The sequence below is a fragment of the Neophocaena asiaeorientalis genome, unplaced genomic scaffold (genome assembly GCF_003031525.2).
Source record: "Neophocaena asiaeorientalis asiaeorientalis breed wild unplaced genomic scaffold, Neophocaena_asiaeorientalis_V1.1 scaffold558, whole genome shotgun sequence".
NCBI classification, from domain to species: domain Eukaryota; kingdom Metazoa; phylum Chordata; class Mammalia; order Artiodactyla; family Phocoenidae; genus Neophocaena; species Neophocaena asiaeorientalis.
The window spans coordinates 740,593-758,348 of NW_020172780.1; the positions used below are offsets into that span (position 1 = coordinate 740,593).

At 57.9% G+C, this 17,756-nt stretch overlaps 1 protein-coding gene across 2 annotated transcripts in view; it reads right to left on the minus strand.

Moving 5' to 3' along the window:
- Positions 1–388: 388 nt before the first annotated feature.
- The window catches only part of PHF2 (PHD finger protein 2), a 47,928-nt gene continuing 30,560 nt past the window's right edge, over positions 389–17,756 (minus strand). Inside the window, exons 11-22 of one of the 2 annotated variants that reach the window (XM_024741342.1) lie at positions 17,048–17,137; positions 16,124–16,483; positions 14,944–15,063; positions 14,365–14,483; positions 12,268–12,446; positions 12,051–12,121; positions 10,902–11,065; positions 6,382–6,656; positions 4,625–4,720; positions 3,980–4,089; positions 2,977–3,376; positions 389–2,300 (exon numbers count right to left, since the gene is read on the minus strand). In XM_024741342.1, the coding sequence (XP_024597110.1) occupies positions 2,212–2,300; positions 2,977–3,376; positions 3,980–4,089; positions 4,625–4,720; positions 6,382–6,656; positions 10,902–11,065; positions 12,051–12,121; positions 12,268–12,446; positions 14,365–14,483; positions 14,944–15,063; positions 16,124–16,483; positions 17,048–17,137 (2,073 nt within the window). In that variant the 3' untranslated portion in view covers positions 389–2,211. The remainder of the gene's footprint in view (positions 2,301–2,976; positions 3,377–3,979; positions 4,090–4,624; positions 4,721–6,381; positions 6,657–10,901; positions 11,066–12,050; positions 12,122–12,267; positions 12,447–14,364; positions 14,484–14,943; positions 15,064–16,123; positions 16,484–17,047; positions 17,138–17,756) is intronic. The other variant, XM_024741341.1, reaches the window with a different exon arrangement.

Consider the following 17,756-nt stretch of genomic DNA (forward strand, 5'->3'; position numbering starts at 1 on the left):
TGTCAGGGTCTCAAAGGCTGCCCACTCTGACCAAGGGTCTCTTCTGCCTACTCCTGCAGGCTGGCTCAGGGTGCTGCAGCTTTGGGGTGCAGGGCAGTACATATGCCCTGTGGGCAATCCAAAGGCTTTCCAAGGGGAAAGTTGGCAGCCAGGGCTGGGCCTGGGTAGGGGGCCTGGCCTGACTGCCCACCCTCACACCCAGCCCACTCACTGGCCCACTCCTCTCCCCAACGTCGAGGATCCCCACCGTCCTCACCACCAGAGTGGATGACAGTGAACAAGGCAGAAATGACACAGACATGGTTCTGTACAAAACCTGAAATATTTTTACTCTTTTAAAACTTTGATCTAAGTTACCTTAGACCTCATGGACTCGATACAAGAGTAATATGAATTGGGAAATAAAACACTTTAATAGCCACAATAAACTTTGTTAGAAATGTACATGTTGCCAAAATAATAATAATAAAATTAAAAAAATAAAAGAGAGAGAGAGAGGAAGAGAGAGAACAGCTTGATGGCCAGGTTAGATTATATAAATGTTCAACAAGGACAGGAAAGGAAACCTTCAAAACGCCGGGTCGGAATAGTCAGGGCCCCATGAGGCTCACCCCTCCCAGCCTCTGGGTCCCGGGGCTGCATCCCCCAAACAGGATGAGCAAGGGTGGCAAGGCCCACGCAAAGCTGCCTCTCCTCATGGACAGAACACCCAGGGATGGGCATATAAACAAAGCTCATAAGAAATGTACAAATATAAAAAGCTACAAACATTAATAAATTACAGCATCACAAAACACAGAAACACTTCACAAGGTGCTAGTAAAATAACTGTACCCCCACCCCCTTCATCAACAAGAAGGAAAGAAAGAGCTGGTATTCAAGTTGAAGATTCCTCTTCAAATGTGTCTGAAATAGATCTTTTGTGTACTGTTTGCTTCTGTAAAGACAGATATAAGGCTGCAAAGACATCACTTGTTTTTCAGGCAATACCTTAGTTCCTAAAAGAAAAAATAATAATAATAACCATAATAATACAAAGAAAGAAGGAAAAGGAAAAGCATCGGAAACCCAACTGTTCATCATACTCGGCAAAAAACTCGTATAAATGTTAATGAAGGACTCTATAGAAAGAAATTCCTAAAGATACTTTTACTCTTATAAAAAAGAAGTTATTTAAAAAGCTATTTACACGCTACATTCTATGAAAAATATGCTTCAGGAAATACATCTAAAATTAAAATACAGGATTGCCTGAGAAACAAATCCAGCCCCTCCGTGTCGATGGGCAGACACGTGGTCCAGGAGCCACCCATGCACTCGACACCAAACGTTAACAGGTGACAAGACAGAAGTGCCTGGCCCCCAAGTCCTCGGGCCACCCGGCCACCATCTGCCCCACCAGGCATATGGCGGGGTGCCTTGGCTGGGAAGTGCTTCTCGGAGTATAGATGGTCAGGCTGGACGGGGACCACCCATGTGGCTTAGCCTGGGCCCCCTGGGCCCCACACTGTGTCTGGGCCTGAACCCTTCCCTGGGGACCCCATGATGGCTCCCCCTCCCCAACACTGACACACTGACCCTGCTGATGGCCCCAGCCAGCCCTGAGAAATGCCCCAGGCATTCAGGGTGCAACACCCACCATCCGGCCCACCACCCACCAGCCGGGGAGCACAGAGGCTCCTCTCCTGGCTGGGCCCAACAGTCTCTGGACTTGTCTGAGAATCACTTGGGAAGAGAAGGGGGGCACATACACACCCCGATCTCTCCTCCTCTTCCTCTCTAGTGTTCTTTGCCTTTTTTAAAGCCTCTGGAGGCTACCAGCCTGTGGCCAGCTCAGACTCTGGGCCTGGTGAGCATTGGCTCACTCCTCCTTCCTTGAAGGACTCATGCTCCCAGCAGAGCTGCAAAGGCCCTGCAATCACACCCATGCTCGGGGATGCCTGGAGGCTGTCCTGAAACTGGAATGGTCCTCAAACTGGCAGGGCCACGTTTCGGGAACTGGTCACTCTAAGCAACTTGAGAAAGGACGTCTGTCCGTATTGGCGAGCTCCGCCCGCTGAAGCAACAGATGCTCATGTGAGGGGGATGGTTGCCGGGAAGAGGCCAGGCCCTCCCTGGGGTGAGGCAGCAAGGCCACCCTCCTGGGGGCTGATGTTTTAGCAGGGCTCCAAGGGTCCTGAGCGGAGCAGAAGGATCCTGGCTTTCCAATCTTTAAAGGAGCAGTTTTCCATTCCGATGAATTTTCAAAATTTTCCCAAGCCTCTGTTTGGCAGTGGCCATGCCCTTTTTTGTACGCTTTCCTGGGGGAGGCAGAGACACAAAAAGGACAGATGAGAGACAGGAGCAGCATGTGGGGTGGGGGTCTGTAACCCTCCTGAACCCCCACCCTGTCTGTAAAATGCGCCTGCAATTCCCAGGTCCAGGGAGTTCTGCATCCCTCCAAAACCACCAATTGTCAACAAAGCGCCCCACTCAGAGGCTATGTCGACAAGGGGTTGGGCCGTGGTGAGTAGGGTAGGGACAGGCCAGGGATGGCATTAGGGCCACCTAGAGCCACACTCCCCATGTCCATGGCCGGCTGGGCCTCACGCCCATGGTGCAAGGGGTCTGGGGGGTGACAGTGGGGAATGCCACGAGACCCGGCCAGCCGTCCCACCCCTAATTCACACAGAGGAGCCTGGGTCACCTTAGGCTCCTCCCAGTGAATCCTCGGCAAACCACCAACCACACTCTGACTACAAGCCAGGCCCCAAAGCCGAGGCCCTGGGAGTCTGAAGGGCCAGGCCTAACTCCAAGGTAACCAGGACCCCCCTGGTGAGTAACCAGAGCTCTTGGTCTTGAAAGGGACCATTTGTTTCACATACTGACTGAGTGCCTGGCCATACACACACATGGCTGCAGGGACAAAGGAGACCTGTGGTCATCCACAGGGACAGTCTGCAAGTCTAGGTGACTCAGGGTCGGCGGGCAAGGTACCTTTGGCAGCGGTGTTGTTGGGGGATGACGAGGAGGGCCTCCTCGTGGTGAGGAAGACCCCAGGGGCCATGGGCTGAGAGGCACGGCCGGCTTGGGCCCCAGCAAAGGCGCCGGCTGCCGTGTACTCGTGGTCAACCAGGCTGCTGCTGTGGGACTCTGGTGGGGGCTCAGGTGAGCTGCCCTCCTGTGAGGCCTGGCTGCTGGCCGTGCTGGTGGAGGCCGGGGTGGTGGAGGCCGGGGTGGTAGAGGCCGAGGTGGTAGAGGCCGAGGTGGTGGAGGCCGAGGTGGTGGAGGCCGAGGTGGTGGAGGCCGAGGTGGTGCCGGCAGAGGCGGAAGGGGAGGTGGTGTTGGGAGCCAGCTTCCTTTTGGTGTTCTTTTTCTTTTTGCTTTTCTGCTCCTCCTTTGAACAAAACATGCAGGTGTGTCACCCCACAGGGCTGGCCAGGCTTCGGACACTGGGAAGCAGCCTGCAGCCTGGGAGCAGCCTGGTGTGCTGTGCACAAGGCTTCTCCCGTGGAGCTGAGCGAGCCAGCACTGCAGGAGCAGAAAGGGCTGGACCACGCCCGAGCCCCACCTCCAGCCACCGCGAGCTCTGCAGAGCAGTACTGGGGCCTGTGGAGAGACCACCAGGCCCCCCTCCGTGAGGTGGGCCGTCCTGGACACAGGGACGTGCGGGATGTGGCACCAGCACTCAGCTGTAGTGGACAGACTCAATCTGAGTTTACGTATCGGTGGACACGTAGTATGGGCCCCCGCCCCCGTCACCCTAACCCCCTCCATTCCCCACCACCCCACTCTGAGCTGCCCTGAGACTCCTGCCACCAGTTCCCAGCTTCTCTGCTTCCCACTAGCAGGGACTTGGGAGCCTAGAGGAACCGGGGTCGGCAATACTCAAATGTCCCCAAGGCTGTGACAGCCCCAGACTGGGTGGTCTCCGTACATGAGGGTGGGGGGAGCAGAGGCATCTGGGGAGCCTGAGCCCAGGAGGGGGCCCCCTCCTCACCTGCTGGGACAGTTTGGCTGCGGCAGCTGCCAGCCCGGTCTCAATGGAGGCCACTCTGGTCCCCTCGCGCACAGGCCTGTCCTGCCTTGGCACCGACGGGCCGACCCTCGCTGCGGGAGAGAAGGTCAGCCTGCCTCGAGCAGCCACCCACTGCCTGTGCGCCCTCCTGGGATCCCCCGGCCCTGCCCCAGTTTGTCCCCAGATCCCAGGGACAAGTCACAACTCGGGGAGTGTCAGCTTGGGCCCCAACCTGGTGTGGGGCTGGTTCCCCTACACCAGCAAGACAGGAGAGGTCAGGAGGGAAGTCACGTGCTAGGTGAGCCAGACCCCACCCCGCTGGCTGCCATGATGGGGGGTCAGGTGCAATCGTGACCCTCCCAGGGCTGTTCATTGAGGAGAAACTAGGCAGAGGGCCACCTCAAGACAGGGACACCGCACTGCCCTACTGGCAGGAGCTGGGATGCCTTTGGGTGAGCTTGCAAAAGCACCTGGGCTGAGGTCCCGGGAGAAAGAAGTGGAACCCCAGTCAGGCTCCTGCAGGCAAGTGACACCCCGTCTGAGCCCCCGCACAGAGCTAGTGGGTGTGGAACACGGCTGCTGGCCTTCGTGTGTGGATGGAGCTCCCCTTCCAGCCCCCAGCACTACCTGTCGGGCTGTAGGGAGCATCATCTGAGCCTTTCCTCTTCTTGGAACGGGACTTGAAAACAGGACTGTCCTCATCCGACTCCAGGGAGGGGTAAACTAGAGCGGCAAAGGGGAGAAGGGCTGGGCTGCTGGTGTGGCCACAGGAGGGTGGCTGCTGCAGGCTACTGGCAGAGCTTATGAGCGGCATCCCCCAGGCTGTCCCCAGGCTGCAGAGCACCAGCCCTCCTGGTGTGGCTGCCACACGCATAGGCACAGGTGGCCTCTGAAATTGTCAAGCCCAGGCCCCCTTGAGGTCCAGAGAGGGCCAGACAAGGGGCTCCCTCCAGCCCCCATGACCAGCTGTTCCTACCCCAGCCTGGCCACCGCACCCACTTGAATGCCCAATTCTCAAAACGTCTCCTCTGCTGCTATCAGAGAAGAAAACATCTGATGTCCACGGAACTGAGTGGCTCTGAAGGACCCCAGGCTAACCTCAGCAAGTCTCTGGAGGAGGGAGACCCACACGGCAGCCCTGGGTGACTCACTGGGTACCTCCTCCCATTACAGGTTCAACCTCCAAGGCTTGTGACACCCGAACCCAGAAAATGGTGCCCAGAAAATGGAGTTCACTCCGCTGTTGATCTGTCAGACCACGGCAGGCCCCTCAGTGAGGCCTGAAAGTGTCCACCAGATAGGGCAGGTCCAGCCTCACCACGGGAGGGCTCTCCAGGGACAGGGTCTCCAGGACAAATACACTGCCCTCAGACCATCAGGACTGAACTGAAAACAGGCCCTGCACCACGGGGGCCAGCACGGCCCTGACCCTGAGGAGCACAGCGCACCCTGCGGGGGCTGGGACATCTATGGGCAACGGGCTGAGGCATGGAGGCAGGTCTTCACTCCAAGTCCCCTCCCAGGCGGCCAACGGCAGCTCCTTCAGAGCCTGTTGGAACCCAAAGCGCCAGGCCTGGAAGGAAGGGCTGTAGTGGGAGGCGAGGGGCCATGCCCCTGGGCAGAGGCCACAGCTATGGCCCAGCCACCAACTCGCTGCCCACCTCAGACTCAGGGCCACAAAGCCACTCTGGGCCTCGGTTTCTCTGTCTACACAGACATAGGATGGACACGGTCTCAACGTGTCTGAAATGGTATAGCCACGTGGAGAAGAGTCGGGCAGGTTCTCAGAAGGTGAAACAGGCAGCGACCCAGGTATACACCACAGGAGCACCATAGACACAGGCCATACAAAACCCCCTGCACACCAACATTCACAGCAGCACTGTTCACAACTGCCAAAAGGTGGAAGCCATCCAAGTGCCTGTGGATGATAAAGGGATAAACAAACGTGGTGTGTCCACCTGGTGGAATATTATTCGGCCATCAAAAGGAACAAAGAGCTGACATGTGCTACATCATGGATGAAGCCTGAAGAGTACGCTAATGAAAGAAGACAGGCACCAAAGACCAACACTGTGCACTTCTGTTCACGTGACACACCCTGATCAGGAATACCTGCGAGGCAGCATAAAGCAGTGGTTGCCAGGGGCCAGAGGAGACGTACTGACTCTTAACAGGTACAGCGCAGGGCTTCCTTTCTGGATGATGAAACGTTCTCAAATTGGGTGTGATGATGGTGGCATGCACATCCCTCCAAATACACTAAGCACCACTGAGTTACACGCTTTTAAAGGGTGACTTTTAAGGTCTGTGAATCATATCCATAAGAGGGCCCGGCTCCCAACCCCCAGGTCTAGCACCGCTCCCCGCACAGCGGCGCTCACCGTAGTCCGAGTCCTTGAAGCAGGCGTCCAGGTGGTCCTGCTCCTCCTCGTAATCATCCAGGTCCACACTGTTCTTGGCCGCCCTCTTCAGCAGCCGCTTGCCTGCGCTCTTACTGCCAGCCCCGTTCTTCCGGGTGCCATGGGCCGCCAGCGAGCTGCCCTTGGCCTGGCCAGCACCCCATGTGGTCTGCAGGCAGGAGTCGGAGGCCTGCAGGTTGGCCATGGACAGCATTCCCTGAATGGCTTCCTGTGTGCTGGGGGAGGCGGGGGGCTGGCTGGAGGCACAGAGAGACAGGCACTCAGCCCATGGCCCACACATCCTCCCACTCAGCAGCCAGCAGAGGGTGTGGGGAGGAGGACAGTGGTAGCTGATAACTCCCCCATGGAAAGAGCCAGCTATCCCCTTCCCCTACCCTCTGTTCCCACCCCCCAACACCAAAGGAGGGCTGGAGGCCTTGGGACAGAGAGAGGCATAAAAAGAGAAGAGAGGGAGGGGATGAAGAGGGGCAGAGGGATAGAAGGTGGTAGACAAAGGTGCCATTACTCCTGATCTCTCCTACCAAAAAGTCAACAAGCAGATTCCCCCAGGGACCCAGGCCACGCTCCTCCCTCCCTCTTCCACTCCAGCTGGTTTTGTGCACACCTCCACCCACCGTGGACTCCTGCGCTCAGCCCCAGCCCCAAGCGCTCCCTCCCCCATGTCTTCAAGGGCATCCTCCCATCTGGTACCTGAGATGGGGCAGCACAGCCCTCTCCCTCCCATGGCACTCGATCTCCCCAGGTGACTCACACCATCTTTTCATGACTGCACCTGCACCAGCACCCAGACCCTCACCCTTGCCCATCACCCCAGGCTTTTGTCCACCTGGGTCAGGATGGCCCACCCCGGCCTCTGGGGAGCCTGGCCATACCTCTCATTGCTCCCTGGGACCCCAGGAAGCAGGACCTGGAGTGGGGCACTGCTTAGCCCTCCTCCCTGGTTACAGACCCAGGAGGCCCAGGAGCCCCAGAAGCGGGCCCGCCCTGTGTGTCTGACATCCAGGGCCCCTCCTGCCTGCCCCATGTGCCCCCAGGGGATGGACCCACCTGCAGGGCTGCCAGACCCAGAAGCAGCCCCCAAAAGTGCCAGTCCACATGGGCCCCTGGTGGTTCTGCATGGTCCCTGCTCCCTCCTCCACTTCCGAGAAGTATTTGAAGCATGTTTAGTAAGACATTAGAACAAGGAGTCCCTGCTCAGAAATAAGGTTCCCAAGATTGAGGCTGGAGGGTGCAGGGAGATGGAGCTGGCCCCAGGAAGCACAGACACAGAGGGTGGTCCCCTGTGGTCCTGGGGGCCCACCGAGGCAAGCTTGGACAAAAGCCATCCTGTGAGGGGTACCGCTGGGCTCCAGGCCAAGGACTCTGCCCCAAGCCAGGAGGAGGCGACGGGCAGGCGCCTCTCTGGGCAGCGCTGCACGAATACCACTTCCCCAAGCCCTGCCCGAGACACACTGGACCACAGTGTTTTGGGGTTTTGCTGGAAGCAAATGGATTACGGCTCCAAAGGCACAAACAATGGGAAAAATCAAGTATGGTCAGACCACCATGGAGAGTCGGGAGCCTTCCACCAGACTCTCCACCTGCCCCAGCATACCCCCGACCCCCACTGTCCCACGCCATGACGGCAAAGGGCTACCCAGACCCAGCCAAGAGCACACGGCATTTAGTAGCGGTAATATCATTGTTGTACCATCATCGCTGATGCTTTCTGAGCAGGGACAGGCCCCCGACCCAGCACTAGAGCCAGCAAGAGCTGATAGCTGGCCCCCCATCCTCTGCCAGGCTCTCCAGTGCTCTACGAATGAGGCCCTTCCAGGCTCACCCTGAAGGTCTCAGGCACCCTCACCCAGCCTCATGGCCCAGACAAACACCTGGCTTCCTGCAGGGATGGGAGGGTGGGGGCCGGGACACTCACCATGAGGGTCCTCCGGGAGCCAACATGGAAGCCAGCCGCTTGCCTGTGCCATCTGGACCTCATGGTCCCAGCCCAGCTCGGCTGCAACCTGAGAGGGAGGGGCCTTGGAGCCCAGGGCTGCAGGCTGTCCACATGGGCCGGCGAATCAAGGAGCAAAGTCTAACTAGTGCGCATGGAAAATAATACCTTAATCCTCCAATTATCATACCCAAATCCTCTCTTTCCCTCACCCCCAGGCAGTAAACACTAAGGAAACCATCCACAAGAAATTAACATATTTTCCTCCATTTTCTTCAGCTGGCTTTTCCCAAACAGCAAATACTTAAAACAGAGCAAATGGACCATCAAACACTGACCTACACTCCAAATGGGAGACCTGGGAAAGGAACTGCCTGCGGCGGCCGAGGAGACCCAGCCCCAGCAGGCACACATGCACGTGTGCAGGCGTGCGTGAGCACATACGCGTGTGCCTACGGAGCAGTTCACAGCGTGTCCTCAAACTGGCTGCCCTCCTCCCGGCAGGCTGTGTCCAGGTTCAGTCAGGAGCCCAAGCTGCAGCACCCGTGTCCCAGCTCCATGCAGAGTTCTGGCATCAGCCCCATCTGCCCTCATCCCAGGGGTGCCTCTCCCTGGAACTCATGGGGGACCCAGGGTGTGTAGGGCACTTCTCCAGGGTCTGAGCATCAACCGGTCACTGAGGTGCCAGCTAACCATAGCCTTCCCAGAAGAAAGGCACCTCCAAAGAGGTGAGGGGCCAGCCCGGGCACCAGCACCTTCCAGGAAAAGGGGGTTCACAGCCAGGCTTCTCCTCCTGGCAAAGGGCCTCAGGTCAGGGTCCCTCCCACCACTGCAAAGGCCACAGGGCATCTCTGCAGTGAGGGGCTTAGGTTTGCTCATCTACAGAAACCACTTAATGCTGAACAGGAAATCTGCACCCCACAGCTCTGTAGAAGCCTCCAGCCATACACTCCAGTCCCGTGAGAGAAGGCGCCTATGGCTGCCTGTGAGCACAACACTGCACAAACAATGGTAATTTATGAAAGAAAATACAACCATTTGATTTAGCAAGAACGCTTTTCAATCAAGCCCTAATCCGCCTCCCGGAGTCCCACTGTCTAAGACGGGGGCTGACATGCTGCCTCCACAGGCTCATGTAGCCCCTGGACCTCGATTCTGGAAGCACAGACTGAGAGGCAGAGGGGGATGGGTGGAGCGCAGATCTGGAGGACCAAGCGAACCCCGAGCAGGTCACATGAGCCCTGACTTCCTCAAGCCAAGTCCTTCCTGGCTGGATGTCACCGCCCAGCATGGTTAACATTCCAGGACCCCCACGCTTGGGTTCCATTATCAGCAGATGGAGATTCTGGCCCTGCCTCTGCCACTTCCTGGCAGTGTGGCCTTGAGCAAGTCACCTAAGCTCTCTGAGCCTCAGTTTCCCCATCAGTGCAGCAGGACTCTCCTGCTGGCTCGAGGACTAGGGGAGCCACCCCCCACCATGGTGGCTGAGGTCCCCAGAATGGGGAGGCTACAGGGGGCGTGGGCCCTGATCCCTTGGTTGTCTGTCTGTGGTACTTGTAGCAATTCCATGTGGAAAAAAAAAAAAAATGGCCATGATGCATAAAAACAAAAGTTCATTGGGATCAAAAGAGAATTTAACTGGGACCACCATGAGAAAAACAAGCCCGGTGGCCTTCCACCAATGCAAAACCCAAAGAGGATTAATCCATTTCTCTCAAATCAAAGGATTGCAACTGGGCAGGCCTAGGTAGAGAAGACCGCCTGAGCTGAGCAGACACATGTCCTGGCCTGCCTGACCGCCCAGAATCTCAGGTCCTCCGGGAAAGAACAGCATATACACCAGCAGCCAGTGGGCTCCTGAGGCCGCACATCTGGATGCACACAGGTCTCAAGGACAGCGTGGCTTGGTTCCCACACACCCCCCCAGCTGGTGTGGGAAGCTGGGACCCCTGGCCGATCCAGCCCCTCCTCAGGGAGTGGGCTCTCACATCCCCGAGCTCTGAAGCCATCATCTCCCTTGCCACAGATAAGGGCTCTGCAGGGAAGCCAGCTTGGGGTCCCAGAGAGGCCCATTAAATGCCCTTGACCCCGACACTGGGCACACACTGTGGAATTTTTCTTATGTTATTTTTATGACATTCAGGAAGTGATGAGACAGAGACAGCTTGGCGTCCTGGCCTGGAACAACCCTGACACCCTCCAGGTGCCCAGCCTGGCCCTGCTTCCCCACAGGCACCTAGAGGTATGGTGGCCCCACAGACTCCTCCCTCCATGGCCCCAACGTGGAACTACTTCTCACCTGACTCCCCATCTAGCATCTAGAATCATCCGTCCTCAGAGCTCTGTGCCCTCGCTCAGGAGCTCTGCAACACACAGGACCTGCACAGCCAGCCCCCTCTCACCTCTCTGGCCACCTGGCACCACCTCTGCCAGGCAGGAGTCCTGCTCTGGCCGCCTGGCCTCTGGGACGTGGGCTGACGGAGCCCTGCTTGGCCCACCTCTGTGGAAGCACCCACTTCCCCAAGTTCCCCGTGGGCACCGGGCCTACCTGTTGGGGTTGTACTCGAGCGCGCCGACCTCCTCGCTGGCCTGCAGCAGGTCCAAGATGCCCGCAGCCGATCCCCCGCCATCCTTCTTCACTTTGGCATTGCGGGCGGGCTTAGTGTCCGTGTCTATGTGCAGCGAACCCTCATCAGAGGAGTCATCACTCTGCTGTGGGGACAGAGTAGCCGGTCGGAAAAGGACTTGGGGGTAGGAGTAGGGACTACTGTTTCCCTTCAGTGAGAAAAAGAGGTTTTTAAAGAGCCTGTCCTTGGGGCTTCCCTGGTGGCGCAGTGGTTGAGAGTCCGCCTGCCAATGCAGGGGACACGGGTTCGTGCCCCGGTCTGGGAAGATCCCACATGCCGCGGAGCTGCTGGGCCCGTGAGCCATGGCCGCCAGGCCTGCGCGTCCGGAGCCTGTGCTCCGCAGCGGGAGAGGCCACAACAGTGAGAGGCCCGCGTACCGCAAAAAAAAGAGCCTGTCCTTGTAATGAGCACCATGGGGCTGGCTGACCAGACACACAGAGCAGGGCACAGGTGCCAGAGTTCTGCGCTGGGATCTTGGAGCCCCGCCTGCACCATTTCCCCAGGTGAACCTTGGTTCACAGGACCTTACATGAGACCCCAATATTGAACATAGATACAAGAGGAGTCGGCGTGGTTGGACTGGGAACAGGCAGTGTGCCTGCACCTGAGGGACACCGGTTAATAGCCCCTGGCAAGTGGCTCTGCAGGGACACCTTGGGCTCTGCAGGCAGGGTATGACCCCAACAGGGAACCTGGCTTTCTTGGAGACAGCCACCGCATCCTGGGTTGGACATGCATGGCCTTGGAGGACATCTAACTTAACCCCCACACGTTTAGTGCAAGACCCAAGTCCCAGCAGGTCTGGCCTGCTACTCCCTGTACCCCAGTCCTCCGGCATCGAGGAGCTGCATTATCCTCACGGTGGATCTGACTACGGAGGGCGGTTCCCAAGGCCCCACCGCTCACAGAGACCTGCAGACCTGCCACAAGTCCCACATCCGCTTTTGTCCCTTTGTGCTGGGTCCTGGGGCTCAGAGCTCCACATCTGGAGCCCAGCCAGCCTCCCCAGGAGAACGTCCCCCTCTGCACTCCACCCAGAAAGCTCAGTCACCCAGAAGGCACTCGCTTACCTTGTAGAGAGCCGAGTCCAGCTTTGGCTTCGTAATGGGCGTGGGCAGCGGCTCCTTCTTGTCCAGTAGGACTGAAAGCAGAGCATATGGGAGTCAGCAGCAGTTTTGGAGGAGCAGAGGGGGACCCTGGTCCAGCCGCACCCGATGCCCACTCCACATGCCTGAGATGGCCTTTACGGGGCTGGGCCTGCCCCCTCCCCATGTCCCCCCAACTCACAGGACAAGTCCCTCTTCGGAGCATTTTTCTTCCTCCTAATAGGAAATTCGTCAATCTTGAGCTCCCCGTCATCCGACACGTACTCATACTCATCCCGCACTGGCTGGGGCTTGTCCTCCTTGAAGTTCTGCAAGGCTCCAAACACCCCTGGGCCTGGCTGTGGCTTGAGGGCCTTGGAGCTGGGGCGGCAGAAGTAGGCCGGTCAGTGGACATCCACACAGCCTGGCTGGTGCCCCCAGCACCACCCCCCACAGGTCTTGGAGGACCAACAGCCAGGCTGGAGCCTTCCCAACCCCACAGCCTCCTCTCCAATGTCGTGACCCCAGTGAAGACAGCGCACAACCCACAGGGTATATGCCTGGCCCTTTCTCGGGCTACTTAAGGTTGTGCCCCCCACTGCCCCCTCACCCTAGCCAACGGATGAGCACGCCTTCTTTCAGGCTGCCCTGGGGCCTGATACAAGCCCAGTGTCAGATGGAGCCAGTGCCAACTGGCCTGGGTTTTCTACATAGCTATTCTAGAAAAATAATTTCAGGGCCGAGGTATAGACACAATAGTCTAAAAAGTTTCACACAACTCATCTCTCTCCTGGGGCAAGACAGGGCTACTGCAAATGAGGAGAGTCCAACGCTCCAGCCGCTGTCTCCCTGTGGGCTGAGGGCACTAGCACACACTCAGCAGTGGGGACAGCAGGCAGGGCACAGGCATCTGTGATTCTCAACAGGTACGGCTCTGATTCCCAACAATGGAAACACAGAGGACGGCTGGCAGTGAGCCCTGCTGGGTGTAGTCATGAGCTACGTAACACAACACACACGTACACACACACCCATGTACACACACACAGGTGTGACATAGTTATAGAATCATGTCTCCCTTTCTCCCGTCCATTTCTAAACTCTGTAGCGCAGTCGGTCAGTCATAGAGTTAATGCTGTGCAAAAGCTCCCCGGGACCCAGCAGCTGAGCTTCAGATACATCAAGGCCGTGCTCAGGGCCGTGAAGTCAGGGCAGCCGGCTCCCTAGGACCCAGCAGCTGAGCTTCAGATACATCAAGGCCGTGCTCAGGGCCGTGAAGTCAGGGCAGCCGGGCCCCTGCAGATCAGACCCAACCCACCTGCTCACCAAGCAGCCCTGGCACATTGCCGTGAGCTCTTGGGAATAACAGGCCCACTTGTGCCAGGCTCTTCAAGAGCACAAGATGCTGACAGGCTCTGCTCCCCCACCACCTAAAAATGGCCTTCTCCCCCCCATCTTGCAGATGAGAAAACTCAGGCCTACAGCAGAAAAGTGGCCCCATTCCCACTGGGACGTGTCTGCTTCCTGATTGCTGGGCACCCACCCTGGACTTTGGATTCAGCATACAACTGGGTGTGGGACCGAAGCCACCGAGGGGCTTCTTGGTGGGCACAGGGTGTCTGGCCCACCAACATCCCATCTGGACAGCCCACCACACTGGTCAGCAGATGGAGACCCCTTATACAGTCCAGAACCCGGACACACCAGCTCACACACACATACCCTCCCAGGCTAGGTGCCCCCATCTCTCAGCTCAGTGCCATCTCCTCCAGGAAGCCCTCCCACCAACTCCCTTGGACACACAAGGCCTCCACAGCACCCCAGGCCCCACAAATCCTTCTTCCATGGCCCCAATCACGGCCATAATTTTAGATGGATTTGAGAGTGTTGGATTCATACCAGCCCCTCCCCACTGGCCTCTAGACTCCAAGGCCAAGATCCTGACCCCCACCATGTCCTCTGTGCCAGCCCAGGACAGCCACTCGGCTAACATCTGCCCAATCACACTCTCCTACTCCTTGCTGGCACACACCACTGCCCCCTCCCCACCTACCCAAGCTTTTTGGCTTAGGAGGCAGGAAAGGAGTCTGCCTGGAGGCCCTCATGAGGGGTGTGCCGAGCAACAGCGCCAGCTCAGCATGGGGGCTCACCACGGAGCCCTCCAGGAGGGTGTATGTGTGTGTCGTGTGTGCACAAGCAGGGGATGTGTGTGTGTGATGTGGGGGGGCGGTGTTCAGGGTGTGTGTGTGGCATGTGGCACATGTGCAACCAACCCCTCCTGGCACAAGCACTCACGTACCCTAGCAGTTTCTTGTTGGAGAAGGAAAATGAGAACTTGTTGTCCTTGTTCCCTGACAGAGGAGACTTCTCCAACTTCTGCTCTTCCTCCATCTTCAGTAAGGAGTCGGGTTTGCTGTTCTGAAAAGCAAACGCAGGACCATCCCTGAGCCCCACACAGGCGCCCAGTGGGCAGAGGCAGCTGGACTGGGCAGCCTCCTCCCTCTGACATGTCACCTGGGGACCCACTGCAGCCCCAGGCCCACAGGACCTGCCCTCGGATGCTGCCCAGCTCCAGGGAGTGTGAGCTTGAACCAGGGCAGGCTACAAAGGGCAACGCCATCCATGCTCTTAGGCCAAGATGTGCCCATGCCAGCCCCTCAGAAGGTAGCTCCATGGAAGCCACGTGCACACCCAGACCCTCAAAGACCTTCACGGCACTGCCCACCTGCAGACAGGCAGACACACACCTGACATACCCTACAGGCACACACACATACCACCGAGCCCACACCTGCCCCACACACCACCTTCTTTCACTAACATAGCCCTCCCTGAGGGTAGATTCACTCACCAGCATACCTGTACACACACATCTCACCTTGTACTTCCACTTGGCCTCTGACTTGCTCTTAGTCTGCTCTCGGATTTCCAACCTCTCCACGTCGTTCTGCGTGCTGATAACCTCCTTGTTGGGCACACTCAGGACATTCTTTGCGGCCTAGAAAATACTAGCCATTATCTGGTAGCGGACATGGGTGGGCAGCAGGCCTCCATCAGGCTACAGTACAAAGTGAGGACCACACAGCACAGAGTCCCTGCCTCCTGCTGGCCTACATGCATCAGCTAATCCGTCAATCAATCTACCCACCCACCCATCCAACTAACCATCCATCCATCCACCCACCCATCGAACTAACCATCCATCCATCCACCCACCCATCCATTTATCCACCATCTACCTATCTACCCACCCATCCACACACCACCCATCTATCTACCCATCCATCCACCCAACCATCCACTCATCCATCCACTCATACATTCACCAACCATCCATCTATCCACCAATCCATCCATCAAACCATTCATCCACACATTCATTCATCTACTCTTACTCCTCCCTCCCTTCCTTCCTTCCTCTCGCCTTCCTTCCTTCCATCCATTCATTTATTCATACATTCATCTACCCTCTTCGCCTTGAGGAAGGGAAAATCAATGTGCCCCACTTAAGCCCTGCAACACTAGCTCCAGTGGCCACCAAACCCCTGGGAAGTGAGCAATGACCGCCTGCTAGCAGGAAATCACTCAATGTGGCCTGGTCTCAGGGACTCATGGTCCCCAAAGCCCACACCTAAGACCCTCTGCTCACATTGGTGGGTCCTCAGGGCCAGGCCTGCCTCTCTCACTGCCACAGGGGCTCAGGCCCCCAAGGACACCTGCCCCCATCACTGCCTCCACCCCTGCCTCCCCACTGCCCTCCACTGGTGCCTCACCCACCTTCAGGTCTCAGCCAATGTCTGGGCCCCAGGGAAGACTCAGCCGGCTTGTCCCCCCAGATGACCCTCAGTGGTGCCACCCTGACCCAGCAGAGACTCTGCTGCCTTCATCGTGAGGGTCTCTCCCCAGCTGCCCACTACACCAAGCTTGTTGGGGCAGAGCCCAGCCGCCCTGGGTCTCTAGCACAAGGACATGGCAGCCCCAGCACCATCCCGCAGGCCTGGTCCTTGGAGGTGTCTGCAGGCCTGCTGACTATAGGTGGGGAGGGTGAGGCCACCCACCTTGCCCTTCTTAGGAGGCTCAATCTTGGTCAGTGCCTCCTTGGTGTGGGCCTCCAGCAGGTCCAGGTTGGGGATGGTGGGTGAAGCCGAGCCCCTGCACTTCTTCCCCTTCTTCTTGCCCCCGTCCTTGAGCTTCAGGGATTTGGGAGGCTTGGGGGGCTTTGGGGGCTTGGGAACTTTGGACGGCTTGGGCATCTTCACGGTTTTGGGAGTCTTTTTTTTGGACACTTTCTCCAGGAAGGACCGAGGAGGGCTGGCCTCAATGGGGGATGGGGGCTCCTCCTTTTCTCGGTCCCCAAAACAGACCTCGTCCGAGGAGACGGCCGCAGTTACTTCAGGTCGGGAGGCTTTGGAGGCATTCTAGGAAAAGGACAGGGAGAGGTGACCAACCACACCCTGCCAGGAGGGTCTCACAGCCCCAGGCCATGGGAGACACTGAGCAGAAAAGGAGCATCTGTCTATATCATCAGTGACACGCTCACATTCATCCTACACCATCTGTGTGACAGGCTCACATCCATCTACACCATCTGTGTGACATATTCACATCTGTCCCACACCATCCGTGAGGCAGGGTGCCATCCATCTACATCACCAACCACTTGACCCCTTTACCTCCTTCGTGGGGACTAGACAGGCTCACGCAAGCAGGGTCTCAAGGGGCTGAAGTCCCCCCTGCAGAGTCCTTCCCCACCCCCACAGGGAGCTGGAGGGAGACCCCACACTAATTCCCAGGGCTCCCACCAGAAGACTGCAAGTCTACCACTGGGACCTAGGAGTCCAGAGCCATCATGCAGGTGACCCTGCCCCAGAGGGCTAAAGGAGGGGCTGCCTCACACATAGCCATCTCTGGAGGGATGCCCAGGGAAGACAGGCAGAGGCCTCCCTCAACCAGGGTCAGCGGGCGCCCAAGGTCAGCCCTACCTCACTGAGCCGGATCTCTTTGGCAAGGTCTTTGATGAGCTGCGATGGTTTGAAGTGCTCTGGTAGCTCATCCTCATGCTCCGCCAAAGCCTGCAGGACAGCCACGCATAGGGTCAGCGGGTCAGCTGCTGAGCCTGGGCACTGATGCCCACCCACCCTCCACGCACAGGGGCCCCAAGCAGCCTCAGCTTCTGTGGTTCCTGACTCATGCCCTCTGTCCCTCCAGGCTGTCCCCCCATCTACCCACCCAGGACCTCCGGCCCCACTGCCATCCCGACAGGCACAAGGGCAGGTGCTGCCAAAGGTATGGATTGGCTGCATGGGGTCCTAAGGGAGTTAGCCCACTCTGGCCAGACACTGCCCCAATGAGGAGGCTCTGCCATGACTCCACTCTACAGGTGGACAAACAAGTCCCAGAGAGGAGGGGGGTGCCTGAGTCCACCACCAGTTGTGAAGTGAATGTGGGCCATCCCTTCTTCCTGGGCACGAGGCCACTCCACCTGGCCATACAGCTGATGTGAGGTAGGAGGAACACCCTGCATTACTCCAGGCCTTGAGGTAGGAGAAGATGTAGCTGAAAGAGGGCTCTAGGAGGGTACCTGCTGCCCCACCTCCTGGACTCCCCACCCCCACAAGGCCTCCTGTGGGCCTGATGGGATCTGCTCAGACTATGCTGGCACCCCTGATTGGGAGAGAGTCCCTTGGCAGT